The sequence below is a fragment of the Oncorhynchus mykiss genome, chromosome 1, assembly GCF_013265735.2.
Source record: "Oncorhynchus mykiss isolate Arlee chromosome 1, USDA_OmykA_1.1, whole genome shotgun sequence".
NCBI classification, from domain to species: domain Eukaryota; kingdom Metazoa; phylum Chordata; class Actinopteri; order Salmoniformes; family Salmonidae; genus Oncorhynchus; species Oncorhynchus mykiss.
The window spans coordinates 64564749-64587977 of record NC_048565.1 but is presented as its reverse complement, the minus strand read 5'-3'; the positions used below and the strand labels follow the sequence as shown (position 1 = coordinate 64587977).

At 43.7% G+C, this 23229-nt stretch overlaps 1 protein-coding gene across 4 annotated transcripts in view; it reads left to right on the top strand.

Annotated features, from left to right (window-relative positions):
- The window catches only part of LOC110526894 (inositol polyphosphate-5-phosphatase A), a 263180-nt gene that overhangs the window by 147604 nt on the left and 92347 nt on the right, over nucleotides 1-23229 (top strand). For all 4 annotated transcript variants that reach the window (XM_036982718.1, XM_036982713.1, XM_036982729.1 and 1 more), the window contains exons 6-8: nucleotides 548-651; nucleotides 14742-14794; nucleotides 15683-15802. In XM_036982718.1, the coding sequence (XP_036838613.1) occupies nucleotides 548-651; nucleotides 14742-14794; nucleotides 15683-15802 (277 nt within the window). The remainder of the gene's footprint in view (nucleotides 1-547; nucleotides 652-14741; nucleotides 14795-15682; nucleotides 15803-23229) is intronic.

Genomic DNA, 23229 nt, shown 5'->3' with positions numbered 1-23229 from the left:
GATCCAATGTTGAGGTGAACCGAATAGTGACGCCGTGACATACTCCTAGGATTCAGGTTCAGAGATCTTGAACTGTTTTTACCTCAAAGATATTTTCAGCCTTTTACCCGCTGAGGAAAACATGCTCACCCTTTAGTTCTACCAATTTAGGAGTGTTCAAAAGGCTAAAAATGATCCGAGAGGTCAAAATGGTTTGGCATGTCAAGCTCTCTGACACTGATCCCATGAGTGTGGGACACGGTGTCACGCTGTTTGGTTCACCTTAGATCATTTAAGGCCTACTTGTAAGTACAACACACAACCTGAATTTCTACTGGGTCGGCGTGGAGAATCTGTTGCTTCACCTAGGAGTTCCCTTATACTTCCACGAACAACCAGCAGGTGGAGTAGTAGGCTGATGAAGCCCTTGCTTTTATGCGTGCATGACGACATCTAGAATCTCCACAACACTGTTTTGTGACGTTAGTAGGTTTGAATCGTGCTCTTAAGACGAGCTAGTGTTGTATTAATACGGCCTCTGGCTTTCTGTCTGTGTTTTTCCCCACAGCCAAGAAATTCAAGAAGGTGGTTGGGAAAGAGATCTACTCAGACACTCTAGAGAGCACATCCATGTTGGAGAAGGAGAAGTTTCCTCAGGACTACTTCCCTGAGGTGCGTATCCTTCCACTGTTGCTGTAGTGACTGAGAGGGACTATCTCTCAGCCTCTACTGCTTTCTGAAGCTCTGGGACTTTGATTGACAGAGTAGTGTCATTAATGAACACGACACAGCAATGTGATATTATGACACCACTATCTTGATAAAAGACAGCTGATCTACATGATTTTAGCCCCGATTCAGCTGTCCCAGACAAGTTTCTGACATCTGAGACAAAATCCCTATATCATTGCCGGCCGTCACCGACGCTCGTTTAATGTAAGCGTGTCAGAGACGCAATCTGAGGGCTACCGATCTTATCTTTGAGCAGCCCCAGACGTCCCAATATTTTCAAACACGTTTGATTTTATTGGCACAAAATCTGCATAGCTCTTGTCGTGTGAGCATGTCTTGAGAATTGTGATCAGCAATAGCCAATGAGAGCTCGCCGGAGAACAAGCCAGTGAGATGAGGACGTTGTTTCACATCACTCAGATTGTGTAGACACTCAAGCAGGAGCGATAACAACTAGTATGCATTTGAATTTGCCTTTAACCAAAGCCTAAGTGTTAAATTGGTACAGTGTTGCAGTTCACAAGAAATGTTATTTAATTCAAAACGTTGGCTAGAAATTTCAACGGTGTATGGCAAGCGTGAATGTCTGGCTGCAAACTTTTACGAGGCTTGCTTTGAGCCACAGCTCGTTCTAGCTACGTTTAACGCCTCCATCACACCGATAGCGTCATTACGCAAAATGGTACGCGACATCATCTGGATGTGTGTGCAACAAAAGTTCAACAATCGCCTTCTGCTACCATATCTGTCAACCCCTCTATGCATACAGTTTGACGCGTACATTCTATAGACCCAACATATGCATTGCAACTGCAAGGCAAGCTGCAGGGCAAAAGCAGCGTTCCATTGGAAATGAACGTTCCTCTGGTGTACCAAGATGCAACGACGCGATCGAGGCTTTTACAATCTAATGACATCATCACATCATTGTTTTTTTTTTCCCCGAGACAGCATGGTGGTATGGCGAATCCTCAAGAACAAGTGAGGAATTTTGTAGTGTGTGACTGTGCCAGATCGTTTAGGGTGCGCACCACTAGGTTGTCAAGACAAAGAACGGCATGAAAAGACTGTCGTTTAATGTGAGCCTCAGCAATGTTAGGATTTTTAAAAGTTTTGTAGTGTACACCCGGCGTTAATACATTTTGGATGCTTGCATTTAGTCCCCATAATACAGTAGGTATTGCAAGTGCTGAAAAAGTTTTGGTTATATTGGTTTTTATTTGATTTGACTTGCAACACTTTTGCGGCACTTTGTTTTTGACATTTCTTTTTTATATCGAAATGGTTTATGTTGCATAATATTTTCAAAAGTAGGCATATGTTTTTACCAAATAAACCACAGAAAAACAGAACTATTGGTACTATTACACATTTCTGGCAGTGTTTCCTCTTCATCAATGGAGTATTTCCCTTTACTGTTTTTGCATTTTCACAAAAGATACGGTATGAAGTGAAAACACAAGGTTATTTTGGTTTCTGCATCTTTTTTTCTTTCTTTACTTTACTTTCCCTCAAAAAGCAAATGAATACAAGGATCAGTTGGAACAGTGGAAGATTGAGATGGCACTCTTGCAAAAGCTTTAATTCGGTGGCTTGCTGGGCTTCGTAGATGCAGCCTGTGTGCGTTGTATGTCTGTTCGTTCTGCGGGCTCCTCTGCTGGGTCCACATCATAAGGGAACGTCGCGCTGTGCTGATATTGTAATAAAGAGCATGAGTGCCCGCGTGTCAGCCCCATGCTCCTCGCTCATCTGTCAACCGCGCTCCGCCGGCCACCTCCTCAAATATATGCAAAGGAGATGGATACATCCTTTCACAGACGCAGTCTCCCAATTTCCATCTCTTTCACACACGCACTCTCATGTACACATTTTTTTTTTCTCTCTCTCTGTCTCTCTTCTCTCCCCTCTCTCTCCTGTCTCCCCTCTCTCTTCTCTCCCCTCTCTCTCCTGTCTCCCCTCTCTCCTGTCTCTCCCTGTCCCCCCCCCCACCTTGGAGTTCCCCAGTTTGCCATTTTCAAAGATGATCTAAAACCAATTACATCGATTGAGGCGTGAAGTCGTTTAAAATGATTACGAGAAACGGGTGTTTGGCGCGTTACGAGGACAAGCGCAAAACAAACCTGGGTGTGAAAAGAAGCAAGCAGATGCCTGAGAAAGTTTGCTCCCTGATTTATGCCTCTTTCCCGGCTGGGTTATGAATCCAGGATGATGCTCCCGAGAGCAGCACTCCAGATAATGTTAGACATTTAAAAATAGCAGATTTGTGTAGTCTATCAGGGCCGAGTATCCCCCCCCCCCCTCCCCCCCCGCCCAGCTCCGTAGTGAGAAATTGGTTATCATAGATCACAGATACTGCTCAAACCTCTTATGAAAGATGAATTAATTTCACTAATGCTTTAATGCAGAGCTCTCATGAGGAAGTCAGGCGCGCGATAACCCCTGCCTTGTCCCCGCTTCCTCCATGGTGATTTATGCTGTCTTTTAGTAGATGAAACCGCCTGGATTTGCCATTCGTCTGCAGCCTTAAGGAATTCTATTAACAGGGGATCTGGGACAAGACGGACCGCCACGGACCGCAATGGGTGGGGGTCCAACTGGGTTCTACAGGGTACTGCTCTGGGTCTCAAGAGTGTTGTTGGAAACTGGATAGTCATCCTGAGACATGATATACTAGCAGAGACCTCTCCAAGACCATGTGAGCTACAGAGAGCATGGGTTAATACATGTTGTCTTTCATTAGAATCTACTGTGTAAAGGTATCATTTTCTGTCATTTTCTAATGTTTTGATACCCCGTATAGAGAGGTGAAGCTGTAGAATGTAGCGGCGGACAGTTTAGCCAGCTTGTCGGAGACTGACACCTCTCTTTCTCCGCTTGCACGTTAGCTTTACAGTCCACCGTTAATTAACTGTCACTCGGGCCTGGTGACATCATGGTGGGAAGGGTTGTTCTGTACGGCCCCTGTTTGAGTGACAGCGCTGGTTAAAGACTAGCAATGTAACAGAGACAAAATTACATTTCCTGGCATCTCTTAAATTTGAGTGCCCTTGGGTTGGTTGTGTGTGTGGGTGTATGCTAGTGTACAGTTGAAGTCGGAAGTTTACATACACTTAGGTTGGAGTCATTAAAGCTAGTTTTTCAACCCCTCCACAAATGTCTTGTTAACAAACTATAGTTTTGGCAAGTTTGTTAGGACATTTGCTTTGTGCATGACACAAGTCATTTTTCCAACTATTGTTGACTATTTCACAATTCCAGTGGGTCAGAAGTTTACATAAACTAACTTGATTGTGCCTTTAAACAGCTTGGAAAATTACAGAAAATTATGTCATGGCTTTAGAAGCTTCTAAAAGGCTAATTGACATAATTTGAGTCAATTGGAGGTGTACCTGTGGATGTATTTCAAGGCCTATCTTCGAACTCAGTGCCTCTTTGCTTGGCATCATGGGAAAATCAAAATAAACCAGCCAAGACCTCGGAGAGGCGTTCTGTCTCCTAGAGATGAATGTACTCTGGTGCGAAAAGTGCAAATCAATCGCAGAACAACAGCAAAGGACCTTGCGAAGATGCTGGAGGAAACAGGTACAAAAGTAAGTATATCCAGAGTAAAACGAGTTTTATATCAACATGACCTGAAAGGCCACTCAGCAAAGAAGAAGCCAGTGCTCCAAAACCGCCATAAAAAAAGCCAGACTAAGGTTTGGAACTGCACACGGGGACAAAGATTGTACTTTTTGGAGAAATGTCCTCTGGTCGGATGAAACAAAATTATAACTGTTTGGCCATAATGACCATTGTTATGTTTGAAGGAAAAAGGGGGAAGCTTGCAAGCCAAAGAACACCATCCCAACCCTGAAGCACGGGGGTGCATCATGTTGTGGGGGTGCTTTGCTGCAGGAGGGACTGGTGCACTTTACAAAATAGATGGCATCATGAGGTAGGAAAATTATGTGGGTATATTGAAGCAACATCTCAAGTCATCAGCCAGGAAGTTAAAGCTTGGTCGCAAATGGGTCTTCGAAATGGACAAGCATACTTCCAAAGTTGTGGCAAAATGGCTTATGTACAACAAAGTAAAGTATTGAATGGCCATCACAAAGCCCTGACCTCAATCTCATAGAAAATGTGTGGGCAGAACTGAAAACGTGTGTGAGCAAGGAGGCCTACGAACCTGACTCAGTTACACCAGCTCTGTCAGGAAAAATGGGCCAAAATTCACCCAACTTATTGTGAGGTGACCCCACTGGGAATGTGATGAAAGAAATAAAAGCTGAAATAAATAATTCTCGCTACTTCACGTTCTTAAAATAAAGTGGTGATCCTAACTGACCCAAGGCAGGGATTTTTTACTGGGATTCAACGTCAGGAATTGTGAAAAACTGAGTTTAAATGTATTTGGCGCAGGTGTATGTCAACTTCCGACTTCAACTGTATTAATGTTGTGTGTTTGTTTTGACCCCTACTCATACCGCTGCCACACACACCCTTGCTGTCTCATGTAGACCTCTCATGTCCACAATGGGGGTGAACAGGATCCTACTGTGACCCCAAGTCCCCTGGGTTGAGTCTGCTGAAATGACAACCCTCCATGTATGTAAAACACACTGCCTTCATACTCCACAGACTGTGAGTTATGGCTTGAAGTGGAGGAGAAAGGAGGGAGGGACGTCAATTGAAAAGCGGAATAAGAAGGAACTGGTCAAAATAGTGGGCACATTTCTTTTGAAAGGTCGATGTGATGGATTTGGTGACCTGTCATTTCTTGTTGTTCCGTCAATCCTTTCGACCCGCCCGAGTATTTATCAATATATTTGTTGGTGCAGTAATACATGCTTCCAAAAAACATTGCATCGTAAAGATTTCTCCTTGGCTTATATAAATAAAGTGTACGACCGAGACGTCAATCTCCCCTTTCCAATGATTGTGCACGGAAGTGGAAAGAAAACTAACCGGGCCATAGATCATTGTCCATACAAGTTTGTACTTCTTGGTTGCTACCACATGTCTGCTCATAAAAGCATTGGTTGTGGACTACACTCACACCCTTTAAGTACCCTCTGCTGTAAACTCTGATATCATGATTATGCGTCAGCCATTACATGTCCAGTTTTCAATGCAAGTCAACGTCCCTTTAAATGGGAAAGTGGTATTGGTCTCTACCCATGGTCCAGAGACCGTCCAGCTAGATCTGTCCTATAGGCTACCTGCCCCATTCCCCAGACGCTGTATGTACTGTACCGTATGTCCTCCCCTCAGTCCCCACTGTCTCTACTGGCTTGTCCTTCCCTTAAACCTCTCTCTACACAACACTGGATTTTGGACATTTTAATCAGCAGCACTTTCCCTCCCATCCCACACACACTCAGTCTGGTCCAGTTCCTATGCAGCACACCCCAGTCAGACCCCCCTCTCTTATTTGATGAGGATGATGGAATAAAGATACATGGAGGGGGGGGGGGGGGGGGGGGGGGTTCTGCATGAGGCCAAATCCGTCAGGGTTTGTGTGTGTTACTTATTTCTCACAGTGCGTATCTGTTACGGGGACCTGTGTAACCCTGTCCTGTACTCCCTTATGGGTCTGCCCCAACGCACACTGTTATTTATAGGGGGATGGTCTGTTAGCCGAGATAAAAGAAAGGTCAACAACAACAAAAAACGGAGTGTGTTGTGGTGGGGGAGTGGGAGTGGTGTTCCGCAATCCTGTACCACCCTGACACGCGTGACATTTGAAAGTGGAAGTGAGAACCTCCGATGGACACAACTGGGGAGTTTATGGGGTCTCTTCATCGTATAGCGAATCCATTTTACAGCCCCATAGCTCGCTCTCCACTATTCCCCTCTCAGTCCCTTATCTGTATTGGCTGGGAGCCTGGCTGTCATGGCTGACCCACTCTGTATAGCCGTTCATCACTGTCACAGCCTGGGCACCCATCACTGGCCACGGAAGGTCAGCCTGTGTCACCCTCAGCCTCACAACCTTTTACTGCCTCACTCCACCACCCGCCCCCATGGTGACCCCTCACTGGCCAGGCCAGACCTGACCCCTCCCAGACGATGCGGTGTTGTGGGGGGCTGGACATCACCTGGGCCTACGCTGCTCTGTCAGATGAAGTGTAGATGTTGTCTCTGTCTGTCTCACTCACTGATGATACTGTGGCTGTGGTACCAGCCTGAGTGGCAGATTTTCAGCTGTCCTACCTAGAGCAGGGTTTTGGAAAACCTGGCCTAGAGCTATAGGAAATGTACATTCTCTCAGGCCAGGGTTTTTTCCCCCCTGACCCTGTAACACATTCTGTAGGCATTAAGGTGAGGTCGACGTTTCACTCTCGCGTTTGATTGGGTGCATGACAGTTGGTTGTCACTCCCAGTCTGAATTTCCCAGTCCCCTTGTGAATGACAGCTCTGTGTGTTGATGAATGAAAGGGAATGTGTGCGTGTCACATTAACCAAACGATAAGACAAGGGTCAATCAGTCATAGGAGGAGGAAATGGGGCAATCTGAGGTTGTACGTCAGGGACGTGATGGATTTTTGTGTTGTGATGTGTAGTTAATGACTCTTTAAATTAAATTTAGATGACATATATTTTGCGCTGCGTTAAGAGAGCAGGTTTGGACAGCACCCTCTTCTCTCCTCCTCACTCCCCTCCCCGTCATCCTCTTCATCCTCTTCTTCATTTCCCTTCTCTCTTTATTCATGTTCTTACAATGTTGTTACATACTGTATATCACGTCATATATATATATATATATATATATATATATATATATATATATATATATATATATATATATATATATATATATATATATATATATATATATATATATATATATATATATATATATATATATATATATGCAGTACATATATAAATCTCTCTCAGGAAGTCCGGTAAAATGAAGATGAAATGAGATATGATGCCAACAAATTTCTACTTACCACCTAAATGTAAATGTGGTTATTGAATGAATTTCCTTGAAACATCTGTGTTTTGTTGAATTTTTTGAAGTACTTTCTGATTCATTTATAATGACTACATCATGTAAGGTATTCGTTCTATTAATTGTCTTTTTAAATGATCACAAAATATTTATTGAGTGCATTATGTTCATGAAAAACTATTTTGGTTTTACCTTAAACCAGGCCGACTACCGCAGCTGACCCGGAGCACATTCTTCTCTCACTCTCACTCTCACACTCACTCTCACTCACTCTGACTCACTCACTCACTCACTCTGACTCACTCACTCACTCACTCTGACTCACTCACTCACTCACTCTGACTCAGACTCACTCACTCACTCACTCTGACTCACTCACTCACTCTGACTCACTCTGACTCACTCTCACTCACTCTGACTCACTCTGACTCACTCTCACTCACTCTGACTCACACTGACTCACTCATTCTCTCTCTGTCTCACTCACTCATTTTGTCTCACTCACTCATTCTCTCTCTGTCTCACTCATTCTCTCTCTCACTCATTCTCTCTCTGTCTCACTCACTCACTCATTCTCTCTTGATCTCACTCACGATCTCACTCATTCTCTCCCGATCTCACTCACGATCTCACTCATACACTCTCTCTCTCTCACGATCTCACTCACACTCTCACTCACTCACGATCTCACTCACACTCACTCTCTCGATCTCACTCACTCATTCTCTCTCGATCTCACTCACTCATTCTCTCTCGATCTCACTCATTTTCTCTCGATCTCACTCACAATCTCACTCACTCACGATCTCACTCACTCACATACGCACACACTCAAAGTCATAATGTCGGACAGTGTGGTATAATTGGGCCCATACATTCTGCCAGGCGGTATAGATTAATTCAAGTATGCTAATGTAATTCAATTTGATACAGTTCATCTTGTACTAATGCAGATTGAAGGATGTGAGACGCAATCAAATTGCTTTCAGGCCTACACATTTGCATCTACGTTTTTAAATAAAATTAGTCAATTTGTAATTATGTGACCTGAGCCATAATTAGTTTATTCATCGCCATGGTTAACTCCCCATTAGGACGCTTCGATAGCTCCTGGGTTATTTATTTATTTATGCATTCAAAATTAGGACGGTTGCGGCATCAATTTGTCTCTCATTTAATAATGAGCTTCATGGTAAATCATGTGCTGTGTGAGAGCTGGGACTCCTGACTGGGTAATTCACTCAGTAGCACTAATGGGGTGAGGCTATAGGAGGTTGACCAGGTGGCTATTGGTCAGGCCTCAGACCATTTTGGAGGTGATACTGTTTTTTCCCGTTGTCATGCAGTGTCATTGGGCTCAGGTTGGACAAATGTAAATACAGGGGAAATGGATCATACTGAAACAAAACAAACTCTTAGAGGGTTGTCTTTGCATTGTTATAGCACTCATATGAATGGGATGACTGTGTATGCCATTTGAGATTGTGTTTTTAAATTAATTGAATATTTAAAACATACAATATACCAGCAGTGAAGCCGCTCAACAACTACATTACGTTAGTCATCTAACAGACTCCCATCCAGAGTGACTCACAGAAGCAACCAGTGTCAACGCCCTACTCAAGGGCACATCGACAGATCTCCCACAAGGTCAAAAAACGGGCACCCGAACCAGCGATCTATCAGCCACCAGCCCTCCATGATCCCCCCGAGCTGTCCCTCTGTGCATATTTGTAAACAACAGCTGGTGCACGAAATCTAAGGAAGTCTCTAGATTTTGCTCACCTGAAGTAGAGTATATTGTGAAAAATTGCAGGCCACACTACTTGCCTAGAGAGTTTTCAGCTATACTTTTCGTGGCTGTTTATTTACCACCACAGACAGATGCTGGCACTAAGACCGCACTCAGACAGCTGTGTAAGGAATAAGCAAACAGGAAACTACTCACCCAGAGGGGGCGCAGCCGACTTAAATCAGTTCTACCAAATTTCCATCAACATATTAAATGTGCAACTAGAGGGAAAAAAATTCTAGATCACCTGAACTCCACACACAGAGACGCGTACAAAGCTCTCCCTCCATTTGGTATATCCGACCACAACTCTATCCTCCTGATTCCTGCTTACAAGCAAAAATTAAAGCAGGAAGCACCAGTGACTCGTCTATAAAAAAAGTGGTCAGATGAAGCAGTTGCTAAACTACAGAACTGTCTTGCAGACTGGAACATGTTCTGGGATTCTTCCGATGGCGTTGAGGAGTACACCACATCAGTCACTGGCTTTATCAATAAGTGCATTGAGGATGTCGTCCCTACAGTGACTGTATGTACATACCTCAACCAGAAGCCATGGATTACAGGCAACATTCGCACTGAGCTAAAGGGTAGAACTGTCGCTTTCAAGGTGCGGGACTCTAACCCGGAAGCTTACAAGAAATCCTGCTATGCCCTGCGACGAACCATCAAACAGGCAAAGCGTCAATACAGGGCAAGATTGAATCGTACTAAACCGGCTCCGATGCTCGTCTTATCTGCCAGGGCTTGCAAACTTTTACAGACTACAAAGGGAAGCACAGCCGCGAGCTGCCCAGTGACACGAGCCTACCAGAAGAGCTAAATCACTTCAATGCTCACTTCGAGGCAAGCAACACTGAGGCATGCATGAGAGCATCAGCTGTTCTGGACGACTGTGTGATCACGCTCTCCGTAGCCGACGTAATTAAGACCTTTAAACAGGTCAACATACACAAGGCTGCAGGGCCAGACGGATTGTAATACCACAACATGTTTCAAGCAGATTACCATAGTCCCTCTGCCCAAGAACACAAAGGCAACCTGCCTAAATGACTACAGACCCGTAGCACTCACGTCCATAGCCATGAAGTGCTTTGAAAGGCTGGTAAATGCTCACATCAACACCATTATCCCAGAAACCCTAGACCCACTCCAATTTACATACCGCCCAAACAGATCCACATACGATGCAATCTCTATTGCACTCCACACTGCCCTTTCCCACCTGGACAAAAGGAACACTTATGTGAGAATGCTATTAATTGACTACAGCTCAGCATTCAACACCATAGTACCCTCAAAGCTCATCACTAAGCTAAGGATCCTGGGACTAAACGCCTCCCTCTGCAACTAGATCCTGGACTTCCTGACGGGCCACCCCCAGGTGGTGAGGGTTACGGTTTAGTAGTAGCAACACATCTGCCACGCTGTTCCTCAACACGTGCTGAGTGTCCCCCTGTATTCCCTGTTCACTCACGACTGCATGGCCAGGCATGATTCCAACGACATCATTAAGTTTGCAAACGACACAACAGTGGTAGGCCTGATCACCGACAATGACGAGACAGCCTATAGGGAGGAGGTCAGAGACCTGGCCGGGTGGTGCCAGAATAACAACCTATCCCTCAACGTAACCAAGACTAAGGAGATGATTGTGGACTACAGGAATAGGAGGACCGGGCACGCCCTCATTCTCATCGACGGGGCTGTAGTGGAGCAGGTTGAGAGCTTCAAGTTCCTTGGTGTCCACATCAACAACAAACTAGAATGGTCCAATCACACCAAGCCTATTCCCCCTCAGGAAACTAAAAAGATTTGGCATGGGTCCTGAGATCATCAAAAGGTTCTACAACTGCAACATCGTGAGCATCCTGACTGGTTGCATCACTGCCTGGTCTTGCAATTGCTCGGCCTCTGACCGCAAGGCACTACAGAGCGTAGTGCGTACGGCCCAGTACATCACTGGGGCTAAGCTGCCTGCCATCCAGGACCTCTACACCAGGCGGTGTCAGAAGAAGGCCCTAAAAATTGTCAAAGACCCCAGCCACCCCAGTCATAGACTGTTCTCTCTACTACCGCATGGCAAGCGGTACTGGAGTGCCAAGTCTAGGAGAAAAAGGCTTCTCAACAGTTTTTACCTCCAAGCCATAAGATTATTGAACAGGTAATCAAATAGCTACCCAGAATATGTGCATTGTGTGCCCCCCCCAACCCTTCTTTTTACGCTGCTGCTACTCTCTGTTTATCATATATGCATAGTCACTTTAAATATACATTCATGTACATACTACCTCAATTGGGCCGACCAACCAGTGCTCCCGCATATTGGCTAACCGGGCTATCTGCATTGTGTCCCACCACCCGCCCACCCCTCTTTTACGCTACTGCTACTCTCTGTTCATCATATATGCATAGTCACTTTAACCATATCTACATGTACAGTGGGGCAAAAAAAGTATATAGTCAGACACCAATTGTGCAAGTTCTCCCACTTAAAAATATGAGAGGCCTGTAATTTTCATCATAGGTACACTTCAACTATGACAGACAAAATGAGAAAAAAAAATCCAGAAAATCACATTGTAGGATTTTTTATGAATTTATTTGCAAATTATTTGCAAATTACACAAATAAGTATTTGGTCACCTACAAACAAGCAAGATTTCTGGCTCTCACAGACCTGTAACTTCTTCTTTAAGAGGCTCCTCTGTCCTCCACTCGTTACCTGTATTAATGGCACCTGTTTGAACTTGTTATCAGTATAAAAGACACCTGTCCACAACCTCAAACAGTCACACTCCAAACTCCACTATGGCCAAGACCAAAGAGCTGTCAAAGGACACTAGAAACAAAATTGTAGACCTGCACAAGGCTGGGAAGACTGAATCTGCAATAGGTAAGCAGCTTGGTTTGAAGAAATCAACTGTGGGAGCAATTATTAGGAAATGGAAGACATACAAGACCACTGATAATCTCACTCGATCTGGGGCTCCACGCAAGATCTCACCCCGTGGGGTCAAAATTATCACAAGAACGGTGAGCAAAAATCCCAGAACCACGTGAATGACCTGCAGAGAGCTGGGACCAAAGTAACAAAGCCTACCATCAGTAACACACTACGCCGCCAGGGACTCAAATCCTGCAGTGCCAGACGTGTCCCCCTGCTTAAGCCAGTACATGTCCAGGCCCGTCTGAAGTTTGCTAGAGAGCATTTGGATGATCCAGAAGAAGATTGGGAGAATGTCATATGGTCAGATGAAACCAAAATATAACTTTTTGGTAAAAACTCAACTCGTCGTGTTTGAAGGACAAAGAATGCTGAGTTGCATCCAAAGAACACCATACCTACTGTGAAGCATGGGGGTGGAAACATCATGCTTTGGGGCTGTTTTTCTGCAAAGGGACCAGGACGACTGATCCGTGTAAAGGAAAGAATGAATGGGGCCATGTATCGTGAGATTTTGAGTGAAAACCTCCTTCCATCAGCAAGGGCATTGAAGATGAAACGTGGCTGGGTCTTTCAGCATGACAGTGATCCCAAACACACCGCCCGGGCAACGAAGGAGTGGCTTCGTAAGAAGCATTTCAAGGTCCTGGAGTGGCCTAGCCAGTCTCCAGATCTCAACCCCATAGAAAATCTTTGGAGGGAGTTGAAAGTCCGTGTTGCCCAGCAACAACCCCAAAACATCACTGCTCTAGAGGAGATCTGCATGGAGGAATGGGCCAAAATACCAGCAACAGTGTGTGAAAACCTTGTGAAGACTTACAGAAAACATTTGACCTCTGTCATTGCCAACAACGGGTATATAACAAAGTATTGAGAGAAACTTTTGTTATTGACCAAATACTTATTTTCCACCATCATTTGCAAATAAATTCATAAAAATCCTACAATGTGATTTTCTGGATTTTTCCTCTCTCATTTTGTCTGTCATAGTTGAAGTGTACCTATGATGAAAATGACCTCTCTCATCTTTTTAAGTGGGAGAACTTGCACAATTGGTGGCTGACTAAATACTTTTTTGCCCCACTGTACATACTACCTCAATCAGCCTAACCTGTGTCTGTATGTAGCATCGCTACTTTTATAGCCTCGCTACTGTATATAGCCTATCTTTTTACTGTTGTTTTATTTCTGTACCTACCTATTTTTCACCTAATATCTTTTTTTCACTTGGTTAGAGCTTTTAAGTCAGCATTTCACTGTAAGGTTGTATTTGGCGCACGTGACAAATAAACTTTGATTTGATTTGAGCTATGCCGATGTTTAAGTTTAACATTCAATTTCAATCTATCTAATGGAATAGAATCCACAGATGGGAAAGTTGATGATAAATACTTTTAGTTATTAGTTATTGACTGACCCGGTCTCTCCAGATCTCCCAACAATACTATTTATACGGTCAATTTTAGAGAAGTGTTATGCATTTTCAGACATTCCTGAATCTGAGACCAGAAACAATCTACCTGAGGGCAATACCAAAATAAATGGTCTTGATTCTGTATTCTCACTGCAAAATCTGCAGAGCTTCGATGATTTTATGCCCCAAATATTCAACATTTTGTTGGTGGCAAGAATTCTATATAATAATTTTAGCTGAAAAGCACAAAGTCTTGAATCTTGCGTCGTTTTATATATCAACTTAACCCTGTAACATGGAATCCGTGCATCAAAAATCTCTTCCCAACTATTTTGTCATCTGTATGGTACAACTGTCAACATCCTGGTCCTCAAATGAAACTGGTACACTTTCCTATTTATGCTATTTTTATTCCTCCGCCAGTTTTGATCTTTGATATTGGGCAGACAGACCAGTTCCCTACCTCCTCCCGCTGTAATCAATTGGTTGTAATCTTAGATTGAGCAGACCTTCCCATGCAATTCCCATACAACTCCATGAAAGGCAACTCTACATTTCCAATTTTCAATATAATTTAAAAACAAAATACCCTTTTCAAACAACTTTCCCATAAATACAGGTATTTTATCAATCAGCACATTTGAGTTCAGCCAAAGCATTTGTTCTATTTTTTTCAGGGGGTGAAATTGAAATTGTAGCCCGCTCTGCATTGCTTGTTTAAAAAAAAGAGAGATACTTTGAAAAAAGTATCAATTTCAGTTAATCGAAAATGAGACATGACAATCTGCAAAAAGGCAAAAAGGCAATTTTTAAACAATGGATTCGTTTTTTTTAGTAATCAACTTGAGAACCATTTGGGGTGCACTGCAGTAAGGTCCAATTCCATGCGATCCATGCTCACATTCAGTCGGCATGATGTCTCCCTCTGTTACAGTGCAAGTGGTCCAGAAAAGGCTTCATCAGGACGAGATGGGCTCTGGCTGACTGGTGAGTTTCTAAGACATCTCATTACACCTCAAACTACACATACGATCAAACAGAATTTCTCAGCTTTTCATTGAGGTGCATTTTAGGGTCACATCCAGCTGTGACTACCCATGAAGTCTAGCAGTATCACCCGGAGTACCTGTCACTTTGGCTTTACCCCACTATCCATAGGCTATATACCAGGGGGCTTTGCAGGTCCCGGTCCAGTCTTCATAGAGAGGCAAGGTAGAGTCAGTCTTCCCTAGAGAGAGAGAGAGGCTTTACTTCTCTCCCCATCCCGGGATTAGATTAGACGTAATCTCGTTAGCCAAGCAGTTGCATATGACAGATGACAGAAAACATTACATGCAATTGAACCTGTGTGAGATGAATACAAACGTTTTGAGAGGGAGGGATGGAGGAGGGAGGGGGTTGTAATCGAATAGAAGGATGACATGAGAACAAAAAGGGCTGAAACGGTAACACTCTAATAGAGACAGGCATGACGCGGGACAGGGATCTGAAGGGAGAGACCGAGAGAGGGACGGGGATGAGAGAGCGAGGGGGAGATTGACAGGGATGGGAGCGAGGGACACGGATGAGAGGGACATTTTACCTATATATTTAGAAGTTTGTCAGCAGGAGAAGCGTCTTGAGGTGAGACATCCACTCTCATTTACAGAGATCGATATATAGTCAATAGTGGATCAATGAGACATGCTTAGCAGCATTAGCACCACTAGGAGTAAAGTGGACATGTCACTCAGCCTGTAGGGCAACCAGGCAAATTAAACGAACTGCTCCATTCACAGAACCAAATGTATATCACTGGTCCACAGGCCACGGGGTCAATCATGTGATTCAGGTGTCTCAAACTCAAATATCCTGGTCTTTCGGTCTCCCCCACAGTGCCTTTGACCTGGTCAACATCCACCTGTTCCACGATGCCTCCAACATACTGGCCCGGGAGAAGAGCCCCTCTGTCTACTCCGGGATGAGACAGAAGGCCCTTGGCTTTGTTTTAGACAGGTGACTGGCACTCTCCTCTCACCCATTCGCTCATCGCTCATCTCACCATTATCTCCAACCACCCTCTCAGCACCCTCTTCCTCTCTCCTTTACCAATCTCACCATCTCTCCTCTCACCATCCTCTCCGTTCTTCTTTTCCACTCGACCCTGAGCAACACACTCGCCTCTCTGCCGGGCAGAGAATCCTTCACCCAAGACCCCACTAAGCAAACAGGGGAGCCGTTCCAGCTAACATGCTAATGTGATTTATGTGGTCTCCATTTACGGTGGAGCCGGATGATGGAGTGTGTTAAAGCAGCCCCTGCTCACTACCTGGTCATGCTAACACTGAGTAGAAGCTATGTAGCAGCCCTGCATTATGTGACCCCCCACCTATGAAATCAAATCTGAATGCACAGCGTCTTTCACCTCCTTCCACTTTGAATCACTGCGTACATATGGCCGGCATATATTATGAAGGGTTTTGACACCTTGTGAATTACGAGCTGTGTTTTATGCATTTCAAAGCTCATATTTACCCTCTCCTTGATTCTTTCATTTGATGAAAGAATGCTCTGCGTTTAATGGACAGGGAAGTGGGGGTGTTTGAGGAATATGACAGCTTTTGCCATTTTTATGAAGCCATAATTTCCCTGGATTTATCGGTGTAATGAAGTTTCAAAAGGACCTTTCTTGTTGCTTACGTTGAGGGTTTTGACCGTATTTTCTCAGCTTTGGTCATGCTCTTGAAGTTGATTTTTTTTTAAAGTCATCTCATAAATACGGCTAAATGTCACATTTTCTGCTGGAGGTTGAATAGCGCTGGGCTGGTGAGTGGCAGTTTCCACGCTCCCCTCTTTTAAATCCCCTTGTGCTCAGAAGGTATCCTTTGCTGGTAATTCCTGGGACATATCATTAAAAGGTGACAATGGCAGGGTATTTTTTCCTTTTTCCGGGAGGTGGGAGGGGTAACCTAGGGGGATGGGTTGTGGGATGGGTGGGAGGTGTAGGCCTATGTTCCGGCTAGGCTGGCATCTCATGCAGGGGGTGAGGGGGGGGGCATCGCGCCTCAACCACTCACTTTGGGGAAACACTCGGGCGCAGATCCGGACAGCCAGAGAGAGTGAAAGAAGCTGGCTGGGGCGGGGGGAGGCATACAAAAGGCTCTGGGATCTGTTAGGGGCAGTGAATAATGTGCTGCTCCTTTCACAGGGGCTGCTAACCTTTTGGCAGCCACCAGTGAACTCCATTCTCCTCTGCCGATCGGGGAAGACAATGTGCCCAGGCCCGGCTTTGAATGAAGTGCTACCACCAACAGTGTTCCCATTCAGAGGCCGGTTGGGAACCGTCTTTTTGGCCATTGTCCTAACTCTGACTCCTACCCCAGAAAGAGAGAAGGGAAAGGGTGAATATCTATAGCCAAGGCCCCCTCTCTTTCCCTCCCTCCCTCTCTCTGAGCTCTAATCTCTCATTGTGGGGAGGGGGAGTGGACAACACCAGCTGAGATCCAGAGGGGCTGTTGGTGCAGGAGCCTGGTCAGTGATCTAGCCTAAGGAGCAAGCTCCATGGCTGGGCCCAACCTTAGCCCCTTCCCTTATCTTGGGCCCAGGCTAATATTGCAGCTTACGGCCCATTGAAAACATATCTGATAAGCCCTTTCCTCTGTGGCCCTTTTAACTGCTAAACAGTGTTTATCTCCAAAGCCCTTCAAGGCCTCCAGGGAACAATGATAAGAAGGAACAGCGTTTAGCCAGCCAAACCTCTCCATTGAGTCACATCAAAAAGGCACTCCTCTGGTCTCCGGCTGATGTGGGGCCAGCAACTTCATGGGAGCCTGTTTGAAATGTAAACCCTCCATGCTTGTTTTTATTCCTCAACACCATCCCCTTTGAAGACTGAAATATGAGCATCAAATGGCACCTAACGTTATTTAGGTTATTTACTCTGTTTATTCATATGCGTATTGCTAGACAACCATTTGGAGGTCTTGCCATAATTTTTCAAGTAGATTTAAGTCAAAACTGGAACTTTGCCACCCAGGAACATTCATTGTCTTCTTGGTAAGCAAGTCCAGTGTCGATTTGGCCTTGTGTTTTAGGTTATTGTCCTGCTGAAAGGAGAATTCATCTCCCAGAGTCTGGTGGAAAGCAGACTGGACCAGGTTTTCCTCTATGATTTTGCCTGTGCTTAGCTCCATTACGTTTCTTTTTTTATCCTGAAAACCTCCCAAGTTCTTAATGATTACAAGGATAGCCATAACATGATGTAGCCACCACGATGCTTGAAAATATGGAGAGTGGTACTCAGTAATGTGTTGTATTAGATTTGCCCCAAGAATAACACTTAGTATTCAGGACAAGAAGTGAATTACTTTGCCACATTTTTTGCAGTATTACGTTAGTGCCTTGTTGCAAACAGGTCAGTATTATGGAGTAACTACAATATTGTTGATCCATCCTCAGTTTTCTCAGCCATTAAACTTCACTATTGGCCTCAGGGTGCAGTCCCTGAGCAGTTTCCTTCCTCTCCGGCAACTGAGTTAGGATGGACACCTGTATCTTTGTAGTGACTGGATGGTGAATCAATACACCCAAAGTGTAATTAACAACTTCACCATGCTCAAAGGGATATTTAATGTCTGCTTTTTTAATTGTTACCCATCTACCAATAGGTTCTCTTTGAATAATGGCCCCGGAGTGGATTGCAGCCGTTTTATGGGTACCTAACCGACTGCTATTTTGTTTGTTTTTTCGCATTGTTTGTATCTCAATATGTACATAATGTTGCTGCCACCAGCGATTACTCACCTCGAACTGGACAAATAATTTTTCTTTAATGAGTTTGACAAGAAGGATATACTGTTTTGTCAAGACAAGGCCCAAATCCCCATCATCAGTGTGAAGAAAAGACTGAGAAAAAGGAGGAGGGCGGGGTGCCTTGTAAGAATTGGCTGATGAGTAGGTAAACCACCACTTCCCTCCGTATTATTGGCCAACGTGCAATCATGGAAAACAAACTGGACGATCTACAATTAAGACTTTCCTACCAACGGGACATTAAAAAAGATAATATCTTATGTCAACATTCACAAAGCCGCAGGGCCAGACGGATTACTGAGACGTGTACTCAAAGCATGTGCGGACCAACTGACAAGTGTCTTCACTGACATTTTCAACCTCTTCATGACTGAGTCTGTAATACCTACAAGTTTCAAACATACCACCATAGTCCCTGTGCCCAAGAAAGTGAAGGTGACATGCCTAAACGATTACCACCCCGTAGCACTCACGTTGGTAGCCACGAAGTGCTTTGAAAGGCTGATCATGGCTCATATTAACACCATAATTTTGGAAACCCTAGACCCACTCCAATTCGCATACCGCGCCAACAGATTCACAGATGACACAATCTCAATCGCACTCCACACTGCCCTTTCCCACCTGGACGAAAGGAACACCTATATGAGAATGCTGTTCATTGACTACAGCTCAGCATTCAACACCGTAGTGCCCACAAAGCTCATCACTAAGCTAAGGACCCTGGGACTAGACACATCCCTCTGCAACTGGAGATTGGACTTCCTGATGGGTCGCCCCCAGGTGGTAAGGGTAGGCAACAACACATCTGCTACGCTGATCCTCAACACTGGGGTCCCTCAGGGATGCGTGCTTTGTCCCCTCCTGTAATTCCTGTTCCCTCACGCCTGTGTGGCCATGCACAACTACAACATTAAGTTGACTCAGTTACACCAGCTCTGTCAGGAGGAATGGGCCAGAAGCTTGTGAAAGGCTACCTGAAACATTTGACCCAAGTAAAACAATTTAAAGGCAATGCTACCAAATACTAAATGAGTGTATGTAAACTTCTGACCCACTGGGAATGTGATGAAATAAATAAATGCTGAAATAAATAATTCTCTCTACTATTATTCTGGCATTTCACGTTCTTAAAATAAAGTGGTGATCCTAAGACAGGGAATTTTTACTAGCATTAATTGTCAGGAATTATGAAAAACTGAGTTTGAATGTATTTGGCTAAGGTGTATGTAAACTTCTGACTTCAACTGTACATTGACCCCCCCCACCCCCTTTGTTTTTACACTGCTGATACTCGCTATTTATTATCTATGCATTGTCACTTACAAATTACCTCTACTAACCTGTACCGCTGCACATCGACTTGTTACCTGTATCTCCTGTATATAGCCTCGTTATTGTTGTAAGTTTCTTGTTACTTAAAAAAAAAAAATCACAGTAGTTTATGTAGTAATTATTATCTTAACTCTATTTCTTGAACTGCATTGTAGTTTTGATTCTAAGCGAAGCATTGGAATACCTCACTGGCCTTTGTGGTTGAATCTGTTTGAAATTTACTGCTCGTCTGAGGGACAGATAGTTATTGTATGTGTGGGGTACAGAGATGAGGCAGTCACTCAAAAATCATGTTAAGCACTATTATTGCAACTTATTTTGTGAATTGTTAAGCACATTTTTGCTCCTGAATTTATTTGGGCTTGCCATAACAAAGGCGTGCGATACTTACTGACTCAAGACATTTCTGCTTTTCATTTTTTATTTTTTTTGTAAATATACATTTGAAATTAACATAATTCCACTTTCACATTAGGTTGTGTTGTGTCTAGGCCATTGACAAAACAATCCAAATGTAATACTTTTTATATTCTGGCTGTAAAAACAAAATGTGGAAAAAGTCAAGGGGTGTGAATACTTTCTGAAGGCATTGTAACAGTGATTCCTCATGAGACCCTTACAGCCCCTTTTTCCTGTCTATCTGTGTAAGAGGGCTGACGTGTTATGCTCGACACACTCATTTTCTCCACAAAACACCAGAAATTTGCCAAAACGAGTAGAACCAGCTCACTTGCTTTTACACTATTTTGACCATTAGATGTTTAATATACTTTATACAGTGCGTTTGGAAAGTGTCCAGACACCTTTAACCTTTCCCACATTTTGTTACGTAGATTAAATAAATGTTCCTCCTCAATCTAAACACAATACCCCACAATGACAAAGCAAAAACAGTTTTTTTTTACATTTTAGCAATTGTTTAAAAATAATTAAACGAAATACCTTATTTACATACCTATGCTATGAGATTTGAAATTTAGCTCCGGTACATCCTCTTTCCATTGATCATCCTTGATGTGTCTACTAGTAATGATAGTAATGATCGAGGGAAAGATGAGTGGAGAAAAGTACAGAGATCCTTGATGAAAACCTGTTCTAACGCACTCCAAAGGACCTCAAATTGGGGCGACGGTTCACCTTCCAAACGGGCAACAACTCTAAGCACACAGCCATGACAGCGCAGGAGTGGCTTTGGGACAAGTCTCTGAATGTCCTTGAGTGGACCAGCCAGAGCCCGGATTAGAACCTGATCGAACATCTCTGGAGAGACCTGAAAATAGCTGTGCAGCAAAGCTCCCCATCCAACCTGACAGAGCTTGAGAGGATCTTCAGAGAAGAATGGGGTAAACTGCCCAAATACAGGTGTTACAAGCTAGTAGCGTCATACCCAAGAAGACTCGATGCTGTAATCGCTGCCAAAGGTGCTTCAAAAAATTACTGAGTAAAGGGTCTGAAATAAATGTTTTAAAACCTGTTTTTGCGTATTCATTATGGGGTATTGTGTGTAGATTGATGGGGAAAAAATGATTTAATACATTTTAGAGTGTGTGTGTGTGTGTGTAAATACAGTGCCTTGTGAAAGTATTCGGCCCCCTTGAACTTTGCGACCTTTTGCCACATTTCAGGCTTCAAACATAAAGATATAAAACTGTATTTTTTTGTGAAGAATCAACAACAAGTGGGACACAATCATAAAGTGGAACGACATTTATTGGATATTTCAAACTTTTTTAACAAATCAAAAACTGAAAAATTGGGCGTGCAAAATTATTCAGCCCCTTTACTTTCAGTGCAGCAAACTCTCTCCAGAAGTTCAGTGAGGATCTCTGAATGATCCAATGTTGACCTAAATGACTAATGATGATAAATACAATCCACCTGTGTGTAATCAAGTCTCCGTATAAATGCACTTGCACTGTGATAGTCTCAGAAGTCCGTTAAAAGCGCAGAGAGCATCATGAAGAACAAGGAACACACCAGGCAGGTCCGAGATACTGTTGTGAAGAAGTTTAAAGCCGGATTTGGATACAAAAAGATTTCCCAAGCTTTAAACATCCCAAGGAGCACTGTGCAAGCGATAATATTGAAATGGAAGGAGTATCAGACCACTGCAAATCTACCAAGACCTGGCCGTCCCTCTAAACTTTCAGCTCAAACAAGGAGAAGACTGATCAGAGATACAGCCAAGAGGCCCATGATCACTCTGGATGAACTGCAGAGATCTACAGCTGAGGTGGGAGACTCTGTCCATAGGACAACAATCAGTCGTATATTGCACAAATCTGGCCTTTATGTAAGAGTGGCAAGAAGAAAGCCATTTCTTAAAGATATCCATAAAAAGTGTAATTTAAAGTTTGCCACAAGCCACCTGGGAGACACACCAAACATGTGGAAGAAGGTGCTCTGGTCAGATAAAACCAAAATCGAACTTTTTGGCAACAATGCAAAACGTTATGTTTGGCGTAAAAGCAACACAGCTGAACACACCATCCCCACTGTCAAACATGGTGGTGGCAGCATCATGGTTTGGGCCTGCTTTTCTTCAGCAGGGACAGGGAAGATGGTTAAAATTGATGGGAAGATGGATGGAGCCAAATACAGGACCATTCTGGAAGAAAACCTGATGGAGTCTGCAAAAGACCTGAGACTGGGACGGAGATTTGTCTTCCAACAAGACAATGATACAAAACATAAAGCAAAATCTACAATGGAATGGTTCAAAAATAAACATATCCAGGTGTTAGAATGGCCAAGTCAAAGTCCAGACCTGAATCCAATCGAGAATCTGTGGAAAGAACTGAAAACTGTTGTTCACAAATGCTCTCCATCCAACCTCACTGAGCTCGAGCTGTTTTGCAAGGAGGAAAGGGAAAAAACTTCAGTCTCTCGATGTGCAAAACTGATAGAGACATACCCCAAGCGACTTACAGCTGTAATCGCAGCAAAAGGTGGCGCTACAAAGTATTAACTTAAGGGGGCTGAATCATTTTGCACGCCCAATTTTTCAGTTTTTGGTCACTAGAAAACCCTTTTGCAATTATGTTAGCACAGCTGAAAACTGCTGTTCTGATTAAAGAAGCAATAAAAAAACGTGCCTTCTTTAGACTAGTTGAGTATCTGGAGCATCAGCATTTGTGGGTTCGGTTACAGGCTCAAAATGGACAGAAACAAATTACTTTTACTTTCTTTATTCTTGTTCTCAGAAATTGCTAAGAAACTGAAGATCTCGTACAACACTGTGTACTACTCCCTTCACAGATCAGCGCAAACTGGCCCTAACCAGAATAGAAAGAGGA